This window comes from Gallus gallus, chromosome Z (genome assembly GCF_016699485.2).
Source record: "Gallus gallus isolate bGalGal1 chromosome Z, bGalGal1.mat.broiler.GRCg7b, whole genome shotgun sequence".
In the NCBI taxonomy this organism is placed as follows: domain Eukaryota; kingdom Metazoa; phylum Chordata; class Aves; order Galliformes; family Phasianidae; genus Gallus; species Gallus gallus.
Window position 1 is genome coordinate 39,087,292 of NC_052572.1, and position 11,026 is coordinate 39,098,317.

Below are 11,026 nucleotides of genomic sequence, written 5' to 3' on the forward strand. Positions count from 1 at the left end.
TACTGTTAGCAGATTCCTCATGTTGTATTAAGCACAAAAACTTAGTTAGAGAAGATGGCAAGCCACATTTTTTTTAGGATGTCATCAGTTCCGGGATGGATAATTTTGTTCTTACGTTGGGGGTGAATGCATGTGGGGTTCTGTCATTTGAGTGAGTGACTTCTTCCTCATTGTAACTGCAATTTTGCCACTTCGCGCAGCTCACATATTTACAAGTGAAACAGTACAACTAATTATTTGGAAACTAAGAAAAATTTGCATCGAACGCTGAAAAGGAGCCAATGGACTTTACATTACTGAGATTAACAAGGGTTCTGATAACAAAATACACTAAGAAATATTGTTGCGCTCTTGTCAGGGTTGTAATTTTTACTTAGCTGAGATGTGATTGTGAGGTAATGTATGAAAATACTTTGTTTAGGGCCAAATTTCTCAGATTATGTCATATCATAATTGTTCCGTGCTTATTATAAGCTAGAAGAATCTTGTTACAAGTTAGGAGTACACAATCTTGTGGAGGCTCAAATATTGCAGGTGAATCTTAAGTCTCAGCCATTGCCTTACAGAAAGCAAGGGGTGAATAGGCAGCACTCTCACCTTGCTAGTAAGGTGCAAGTGAAATTTAGCGATGCACAGGATTTTGCAAGAGTTCTATGAGTAAAGTGAATTTACTTCCCAAAGAATTTGCCATGGTTTTGCCACAGAAAAAAAATAGAATCCTTACTGCTTGTTCACACATTTCAATGAGAAAGGGAACATCGTCCAGGAAAAACTACTTTAATTTCAAGTATCTGCCTTAACCATTCTGCACTGCCTAAGTCTGCAAATCCAGTATATGACGGGCTCTAAAACACTATCTTTCCTGCAGATAAAACTTCTGTGGACGTTAACAGAGCTTTTCCTGACACATCCCAAGCGAGTTTCTTGTGAGCTGAATTGTGTCATTGCACAAAGTTTGCATGAAATGGAACAAGCAAGTCTGCAGAAAAAAAAAAACCCCAACAAAGTAAGAGCATGAATCCGAAATACCAATGCTTGTAAAAAATAAATAAAGTGGGATTTCGGCTGTGTTAAAGAAGAATGTAAAGACTTCATTAAAAAGCAGCCTGGAACACACAAGTACTTTTACACAGATTTTTTTTTTTTTTTTTTTTTGGTGAGAAGGCTGCATATAAATTGACGTATAAATCATCATATTACACACAGTATCATAAATTCTCTTAATGTGCTTATTAACTACAACATACCCCTAAGGTCACTAACGACTAATTTAGAAAGTTGTCCATAGTGATCGTTTCAAAAACATACTGAGACAAGGTCACTTGATAGCACTTGTAAAACAGAAGAATGCAAAACGGGTGTCATGCTGTCACATTCTTCTACCAGTAAAACCTGGCTTAACACCATAATTAAAAGTTTTAGGAAGAGAGAACTTAGTGCCATTTCAACAGAAAATCTCCCCGCGTTTATCTTTTTGAATGTTTGTTGCAGTCTGCAGTTAAATATACTAACGTAGGAATTAGTACAAGGCATTTTGAACTGATTGATTTATCAAGGAGTTTAACACCTTTTTTTTTTTTTTTTTTTTTTTTTGTGAATGTGTGTGTATGTGCGCATGTGTATTTGTGAGAACACAGCTGACAAAGCACGGCGACCTAGTAACTCAGTCCCAAAATAAACTGTAATAAGTTGCAGTACTAGGCACAACTATGATAGTCTTCAGCTGCAGTCGTTCCAAACAGGAAATCTGTAGGGTTACATAAAAATGGCCTCAGAATTGGACCTGTTATTAAAGGTTCTCTGGCATCGTTAAGTCTTAGTATTAAAGCTATGGCTCAACAATACAAAGATCAACAGAGTCTGAGAGTAGGTCAGAAAATCTTAGCTGGAAAATAGAACGTCTTTCTTGCCTATCCTGTAATATACACATAAACATGTATAGACTTTGTTCTGTTCAGTTTAGACCTTAGACTTTAAATGTAAATAAAAGCAGATCAGCTCTGAATTAATAGGACTGAAATAACCAGTTCATAGCAGAAAAACAATGGACGAGATATTTTGCAACCCCAAGCTTGTATGCAATATTTCATGAAGGTTTTTTACACCGGTTAAAACTCAACACACTTACTGTGCCTATAAAGCTGCCTAAATATTTCTTGCAGTTGATTCACTTATGAGAAATCTTTAGCAAGATGTGTAAAACATTTAAAAGCTACTTTCTCTACTTGCTAAATAATAGTACAGGTTATATAACCTACCATAAAAGATTTTTTTTTATTTTTTTATTTTATAAAAGAAGGAAAAAACAAGGAACTTTACATACAAAACCACCTATATTTAAAGATCCATCAAGGCTGTGTCAGAAGTGACAAAAGACAGGAAAATAGAATGACATTGACATTCCAGTCTTAATTCACATCACTTAAAATTGGCAAGCACTTTCTCTTAAAGTTCTGAGTTTCGTGGATCTTGCCAGAACACTGCAGAACTGTGCAAAACCACACAGTGATCTGTTCCATAAAGAGCTAAGTATGCACACACATATTTTGCTAGAGCTGAGCAAATCTAGCTCTGCCCTTCCTCGAGTGTCATAGGTTCACTGAAGACTAATGGGCAAACGAGAGAGAACAGTGCTGAAGCTTATCTGAACATCACTGGCAAAGCGCCCTCCAAAAGAAAAGGGACTGCTTTGTCAGAAAAGCTGCATCGTTTATCCGCTAAGGTGTTGAATACCTTTCCCTTCAGACCAGCAAATCTAAGACAAGGCTAAAAGAACAGAAAACCCTGCTGTTATTTTCAGAATTCAGTTTCTTCAGAGTGTTTATTTTATCACTGGACTAGTCCTTCTCCATCTCGAGGATCTGATCCTAAAATTACATGCTGAATCTGCTCGTCGTATTTCCAGAGATGCATACAGCCCTGCAGAGCTTCATAACTGCTCTGTTCTTGTGAAGCTTTTGAGCACACGGGTGACAGGCATTTGTAGACTGTGCAGTCATACTTCTGAAAGTCAAGACGTGATCCTGGTGCACACGAACATCCTCCATTTCAGAGGAGATGAAAGAGCTGCACTGACTAGTGAACAATGCTCACAACCAAGCTTTTAAAAGCACTTTTTGGTGCTGGGAGGTTTAGATATATGCAAAGCGTTCTTTTCACAATTAGGCGGGTGTTTTACCTCTGTATCTTCAGACAATATTTAGAGACCTAAAACCGGAACACTGATTACGATCCTTGCAAGTGTGAATATTCCAGTGAAAATGAAATCTGTGACAATGAAGAAGGGAGTATTTAAATGCTTAATGATGCTGTGCATATTTTCGGTCATGGAAAAGCAAAATGAGAGGACAAATTTTGGTCCATTTTCCTCAGTGACTATTTTAGACAAAAATGGCTTCAGAATCACCTGCCTCAAAACACTCAGTGGTTAGTTAGCAAGCGCCATACTGGACGCAGAGTCTGGTTACAAACTCTACTTCAAAACAGAAATATGAGTTTCTGTCCTGCACCCCCTGAACCCTGGTGGAAGACGGATGCCATCACCACCTCCAACATGTGGAGAGATGCTGTCACCACTCTTACTCTGCTCCAGCACCCAGTGGGCCTGAGCACTGGACCAGCGTTCAGAGGTCGGGTGAGCAAGGCAGAACCGTCATGGAATGTTCTGTCAAAACCTTGAGCTGCAACACAACTGCAGGCCTCAGACAGAGCGCCAGGGGTGATAACAAGATTCTGCTACAGAAAAGGTAGCTATGTGTAATCTAGCTACCCTTATGAGAGCATTAATTGCCGAGTGAAAGTTTTGAGACTACAGATTTGGAATACCGGCATCAAGAATGACGTGACCAAACCGCATCTATTTTGCATGCAGGTTTAAACTCCTGCTCGTCAGGAATACGAACTGCTTAAAGGCAAATTTGAGCATGACAGGTGCAGACAGGGAAAAATTCCGAGCCTATCGCTCGCAGGTGCATCAGTGCGTGGTATTGTCTGCAATGGGGCTTGGCAGAGAAACTGCCAAGGGGTCCTTTTAGGACACAGCACCACTCGGCGCAGAATTCTTGTTCTCTGGGAAATGAGGCTCCCCTGTTGCAGTGTCTGAGTGCTGAGAAGCAATGGGTGGCTCCAGGGGCACGTTTCTTGAGGCCTGCAGCCCACAGAAGGCAATGAGGCCACAGCCGAGCGGCTCGTCAGATGGAGATGCGGTCCTTCTCACAGGTATTTTACAGACACTCTTACTGTACCTGCAAAACCCTGCCCCTTGGATCTGGCAGTCCTTTGCCCACTGCATACTGACAGAAAATGCCCCCTTTGAATGCCAACGTATCTTCAGAATGTATCATGTAAAGGTCAGATCTTTAAACCTCACTCTTGTGAGGGAAGCTGAGAATAACATCCTTTCACCGGAGCCACTTCGACGAGCAGATTTTGGCCCTTAAACACAGCCAACAGGAAGAAGCCTTCAATTATGTCACATTCGGCAACTACAAACATGACGCATCTCCGCCTGCCGCGGCCACGTTGCGGGGTAGAGGAGAAAAACAAGAAGGCGGCGAGCAGCGCGTGACGCGAGACCGCGGCATCTGACACCGCTTTGCGCGGCAACTCGCCGAACGCGGGACAGAGGCCTACGCCAGACCCGCACCGCCTGAGGCGCCGCACCAACACCGACCCAACCCCGTGGGAGGGCAGCACCGCCCGCCTCGCCCCGGCGCGGGGCTCCGCGGCCCCAGCAGCGCTGCGATCGATGCGCGCCGCCCGCCCGGCGCGGGTCACCCTCACCGCCCTCAGGCGCCGCTGCCCCTCGTTAGCGCGCGGCCCTCTCCGCGGGCACGGTCAGGCGGCCGCCCCTCCCCCCCCCACCCCCCGGCCCTCGCTCCCGCCGCGCCGCCACCCCGCGCGCAGGACGCGGCGGGAGCAGCAGCGCGGCAGCCGACACCACCCCACGTTACTTTGATTGACAGCTGAACAAATGTTTCCCCTGTTCGAACGCCGGCGCTATGGAACGGCGGCGATCTCAAAGCTCCGCCTCAGGCGGCGGGGAAACAGAAGAGGAGAGGCCCGGGCGGCCGCCTGATTGGTCGTGGGCCCGCTAGACGTCAGGCTCCCACGTGGGGACCACCCCCCCACGCCCTCCCTCTCCGGGCCCCTGTGCTCATTTGTCAGCGGCGAAATGATGGGCATTAATACAGAACAGCGATTAACGCGAGGGCGCCGCTGATTGGTCGCCGGCGACGCCCTTCGTGGGCAGAGCGAGGAGGGGGGCGCGCGAGGGGGGCGGGAAGCGCCGCGGTGCCCGACGGGAGGGGAAGTCCGCCGGGCGGAGGCGCGCGCGAGGGGCGGGGAGGCCGCCTCCCGGGAGGACTACGGCTCCCAGGGTGCCCCGCGGGCGGCGGCCTTCCGGCCGCTGTGAATATGTATCAGAATGTTAATGACGAGGCGCTGCTAAATTTGGTCAAAGGAGTTACCTCGGCAGAGCGTGCGGTGGGAGCGGCGCGGAGCGGTGGCGCCGGACGCAGGGCTGGGCAGGGTAGGGCAGGGCGGGCCGGGCCGGGCCGGGCCGGGCACGGCGCTCCGTCCTCCGCTGCTGCCGCTTCCCGGAGTTTGGACAGGCAGAGGAGAGCGAGAAAGCCAAATACAAATAAAGCAGCGCGGACCGTACCGTCTTCGTCCTCTCTCTCCCTCTTTTTAATTTTTTAATTTTTTCTCCTTTTTTTTTTTTTTTTTTTTTTTTTAAATTTTGTTTTTGACCGACCCACCCGAGCGGAGCCCCGCGATGCGGTAGCGGCAGGAGCGGCCCCCGCACCTCGGCCCCGCGGCAGCGCCGCACCGCTCCGCCCCGCCCGGCGCCGCTGCCCCGCCGCCGGCCCTAAAAGTTTGCGGGAGGCGGAGAACTGCGAACGGGGACCTTCGGCGCAGCGCTCCCGGCCCAGGGGCTCTCCCTGCCCTCCTCCTTCTCCTTCTCCTCCTCTTTGTGCTCCTCCTCTCCCGCCGGAGCGCTCGAAGCAGCGGTGCTCGGGGAGAGCCGCTCGGCGCCGCCCGCCCCCGGGGGATGTGGCAGCGGCCCCCGGGCCCCGGGGACGCCGCCGCCGCGCCTCGCTACCGCTGCCGCGCGGGGTGCCCCGCCAGCCCCGGGACGGCGGGACCGGGGCGCCCCTTCCTGTCGCCGCGCCCCAGCGCTGAGCGCTGAGCCCTGAGCGCGGCCGCCAGCGCCCCCCGAAGCGGCGTGGATGATCCGCGACCTGAGCAAGATGTACCCGCAGACCCGGCACCCGGTGAGTGCAGCACGGCCCGCCGAGTTGGAGCCATTTTCTTATTGTTGTCCGCCGCCGCCGCCCCGAGTTGCTGCCCCGCGCGGCCCTCCCGGGTCCCGCCGGCCGCACCCCCGCACTCCCCAAGCCGCCGTGGCCGTGTCGGAGTGCGCGGGGCCGGGGGCGCGGAGCGACCGAGGGGCGGCGGAACGACCGTGTCGCTTGCTTGCAGGCTCCGCACCAGCCAGCGCAGCCCTTTAAATTCACCATCTCCGAGTCCTGCGATCGGATTAAGGAGGAGTTCCAGTTCCTGCAGGCGCAGTACCACAGGTAACGCTGCCCGGCGCCTGCCCCGGGGGAGGCCGTGCGATTGCTGTCCCTCGTGCGTACCTGCTCGGGTGGGCGCGGGGGGCGGCCGGGCCCTGCCCCTCTCGGGCCGCACGGGTGCTGTTTGTGCCCCGCAGCAGCTCTCTGCCCTCCTGGCACCGGTAACTTAAACCCCCCCGACGGAAGCGCGACAACTTTTATGTCCTCGGAGCGTGGATGTACATTTGCTCCGAGTGAAGCGGGCGGTGTTTGTAAAACTCGTGGAAACAAAAACTTCCCAAACCAAACCGCGGGTTTGTTCTGTGGCTCCCCGGGCTTAGTACCGTAGGTGCGAGGCAGTGTGCTGTGCTCTGCCGTCCAGCGCTCTGCTTTTCGCCTGGGAACAGCGGCCCGGGAGTGAGGAGGGTGTTCCACGGTCCCTCCCGCAGGAGGAAAAGTGCATCTCCCGCGGGAGCCCCGGGCAGGAGCCGGGATGTACCTCTGTCTGCACGTGGGGGAGCGCTGGGTAGCGGACACCCCGAGTATGGGGGGTATTGGTTGGTGTGACGAAGCACCCATGCTTTTCTTGTGTCTTGCACAGTTTAAAGCTAGAATGTGAGAAGCTGGCCAGCGAGAAGACAGAGATGCAGCGGCATTATGTCATGGTAAGTGAGCTGCAGAGCAGTTAGAGCGTCTGTGAGCGCGGTGTGCTGAGACCGAGATGCACTCAGGTTGCTGGAGGCGAGCAGAGAGATGACAGCGAGTGCTGGTGCTGTGGGGCTGCCATCAGTGCTCTTGTTGCCAGTTCTTAGTTCAAGGCTTGTAACTTGTTTGCAGCAGCCATGCTCTGTGCAAAATCTGCCGCTTAATGTCCTGAGCAACGGGGGACGTGTCCTCAGCATGCTGGCACGTCCCTTGCAACTCCAGCAGTGCTTCTGGGGATGATGTGGTTATTCCTGCTGGTTTCCCCCTGCTGTAATAAAGTGCTCTGGGGTAATGCTTTTTTTTTTTTTTTTCTTTTTTTCCCCCGTACTGTGTTCAGAATTGTGCAGGTATGTCTGTGGCCCCAGAGCCTCCTGCTTTAGGAGAGCTGTTGTTGCTGCGCTGCTGTGCATTGCTCTGCTGAACTGGGAATGGCGGGGCTCTGTGTGTGAGGGGTTTCTTCGAGGGCTGTGGGCTGCGTGGCCAAGTGAGGCGCGCAGGAAAATGTCTCCCTGCACATAATTGCATGATGGATTGTGGTGACTCCGAGGAGCCTGCGCTGCCCGCTACCTTGTACATCTACAAAGGATTGGCTGCTTTCTGTGTGTGCCTGACAAATAACACCCCAGTATCCACAAAAAAGAGTAAATAACCTTGAAAAATTCTTAACCAGGAGCACAGGCATATGTTAAGGCTTGCATTTGTCTTTTTCATGCTTGATTTGCTTAAGTCCTGGAGATGGTGTGGCACTGAGCTGCACGCTGACCCTGCTCCCTGTGATGGGGGATGTCGGAGCGGCACGTCTGCCTGACTCGCTGGCCAATGTGCTCCTGCTTTCTTTTCATCCCTGCCATCCGGTTGTAGCTTTTTTGTGTTTTTAATTTAAAAAAATCAAATAATCGTTCTGTGAGCTGTTGCTGATTTAGACGTCTGTCTGGCTTCAGGCACTTCAGCTTTTTTTTTTTTTTTTTTTTTTTTTTTTTGCATCTTTCATGTGTGCAATGGAATAAAACCTTTGAGTGTTTTCTATGTGCTTTTCTGCTTCTAATCTGTAACTCTGGCTGTGATTACTTTTTGTGATTTTTTTTTTTTGTTAGCTTTATTTTTCCTTGTTCTATGGCCATCCTTTATAGATTTACCAAGAAGTGATACAGATAAAGCAAAAAGCAAAAAGAATGGGCAACTGCAAAATGCTGTCACATTCCAGGAGCTCTCCTGGCTAGTAAACCTTTTTGGGTCTCTGTCTTTGTATGGATGATGTCTGAGTCAGAGCAAATTTTTGAATGGTTGTTCTAAACTGTGAGGTCTAACAGAGTCGTTTTCTTCTTTCTTAGTATTATGAGATGTCCTATGGGCTGAATATAGAAATGCATAAGCAGGTAGGTAAATATTTTGCTTTGTGTAAGAACGCTCACTGTAATTTCTCCCATCAGCCTTAAGCCAGATGTCTGTTATGTGCGAGTTGCCTTAACTGCATGCTGAAGTGTGCAGGAAATTTTCTGCGCTTGCTGGCCCAGACCCCCCCGTGTATGGCTGCATGGAACACGTGTGAGCAGGGGTAGGAGCAGGTGCAGCCCTGGGTCACCCTGGCCCTGTGCTGCTGGAGCTGCCTGTTTGGAGTGATAGCTGCATTGTGAATGCATGCGGGGCATCAAGGGATGTGTATTTGGGTGTGGAAAGGGCTCATTCTCAGGTGACTGGGGTTGTTTTAAGCTGGAGCTGCAGCAGCAATCAATGTGCAGCCATGTTGATGACTCCCTCAGGTTGCCTGCCTGAACCCTTGTCAAAAAGCAAGCATCTCAGCACGTCAAATGCGAAAGGGTAAAGGAGCTTTCCAGAAGGGTGATGTTTCGCTTGGTTCTCTGCCTTGAAGTCTAGCACTTAGGCTGAGATTAGCAGGAGATTACTGGTATGGAGCATGGTGGTGTAAATCAGAATTTCTTATTCAGTAATGTGTGTTTTTAACCTTCTCTGGAGGAGAATGAATTAAACATCTGACCTCTTTTCCAGCGAGAGAACTTTTAATATGGTGGAGTTTAATACTGACAACTCATTTTAGCAAACGGTTAAGCAGTTCACCCATGTTGCTGGAAAGGGTGAACGACAGAAATAAATGGTTGAATGGGAGAAGAAACACCATCTGGCAATTGGCTTGTATGTGTTCCTGTTCAAAGTAGTGGACGTGGAACTTCCCTGGGTTGTGGAAATAGGATTCCTTTATCTCACTGAGAACAAACTGAAGTCAGATGTTTTTTCATGTTTGTTATATTTTGTGTCCCATTAGCTCCGGTACTCCAGTACTACCAGTGCTGATGAAGGCCGTTTGTGTTAGATGGCAGACCAGTACGAAGGCAGAGGTCAGAGGGTTCTCTGTCCTTGGAGCTGTTTGTCCCTGACGCTGCAGAGCTCTGGAAGCCCTGTGTAGACCTGTGGAGCACGGGTGCAGTGCCTGGCTTGCGGCCAGGGCTGGATGGTGCTGTGGGGTGGAAGATGCCGGGTGGCAGAACAGCTGGGTGGGTTGGCTGGGTCCTGTCTGAAAAGCAGAGTTGGTGTCATGCACAAGAACAATTCACCCAGTCCCGAGTCCCTGCGGGCCACCTACGTGGTGTATTCTTGCTTGCATTTGAAAGCAGCTATTGCAGTTTGACTTGTTTATATTTCTGGGTGCTCTGTTTTTACAGCAATTTAGTTGTATGCGGACTTCAACTAACTGTGCAGAGTGGTGTGGGACAGTACCGGCTTGCAAGTAAAATTTGTAATCGGTTTGTTTTACGTAGGGGAAACTCACTTAAAACCAATTTTAATTTTAAATTTCTAAATGCTTTACTTCAGAAATTGTGTATGATTATGGCAATGGAGACATCAGTGGTGTTCTGAAAAAAATTTAATCCCTAGCTTCAGCTAAATATGAGGATGACAAAGGACCCAAGTTTTAATTAAACACCTTTCTCCAGTACTGCTCAGTCTGTTCAAATTAGTAGTTCAAGTATTCTACTCTCATGCAAAACACTTAAATATTTTGTCAGATGTTGATTCAAATCAGCTGCGGCTAAGAAACTCGCTTGCTGTCATTCCTAAATCTGATACTCGTTTGTATCTTCCGTGTCTCCTCTGCTCTTCCCACAGTGTTTTTTTTCCTTTCTGCTCTTGGTACACCAACTGCAACGTATTTCCCATTTTGCTTTGTGATGGCGGTGTTGGGGCCCAATTACGTGTATTTAGGGAGTTGATTGTTTCATTTGATGTGCGCGAATCTTTTTTAGTCTTCCACTTTAAATTCCCCTTTCTTCCTCTCAGATCTTTGAATTTTCCTCGCTTGAAATTGAGCGATTCACTCTTTTTTTTTTCTTCCATTCCTCTCCCCCCCCAGCTTTCTAAATTCAATCATATAAAAAATCCTGAGGGCAGTTTATCACATTATGAAATACAGACAGCCCTGCAAACCACCTACTTATTATATTTTCTTTCTTTCTTTTTTTTTTTTTTTTTCACTTTAGCACAGAGGCATATCTGTCTTTATTTGTTTTTGTGGGCAGACAGCCTTGGTTCCTCTTAGGTTCTTTTCCAGATGTACTGCTGGATGCCCTTGTAATGGAAAGCAGGCAATAATGCGGTGAAGTTGCCCTTCGGCGTAATTGGGCCGAGTTCTCGAGATCAGGTTAGGCTTATTCACTTACTAGATTTGCGTCTCAAAGGGTTCAAGAGCAGGACTCCCTGGAGTCCTTGGAAGTACCCTAGTAATTGGTGGCCCTGATATTTGAAACCTT

The 11,026-nt window shown here is 49.0% G+C and overlaps 1 protein-coding gene across 5 annotated transcripts in view; it reads left to right on the forward strand.

Moving 5' to 3' along the window:
• Window positions 1-5,471: 5,471 nt before the first annotated feature.
• The window catches only part of TLE4 (transducin like enhancer of split 4), a 98,684-nt gene continuing 93,129 nt past the window's right edge, over window positions 5,472-11,026 (forward strand). For 4 of the 5 annotated variants that reach the window (XM_015280232.4, XM_040655328.2, NM_204237.2 and 1 more), the window contains exons 1-4: window positions 5,472-6,275; window positions 6,484-6,581; window positions 7,159-7,222; window positions 8,594-8,638. In XM_015280232.4, the coding sequence (XP_015135718.1) occupies window positions 6,231-6,275; window positions 6,484-6,581; window positions 7,159-7,222; window positions 8,594-8,638 (252 nt within the window). In that variant the 5' untranslated portion in view covers window positions 5,472-6,230. Of the gene's footprint in view, window positions 6,276-6,483; window positions 6,582-7,158; window positions 7,223-8,593; window positions 10,918-11,026 lie in introns of those variants that run through there. The other variant, XM_046905179.1, reaches the window with a different exon arrangement.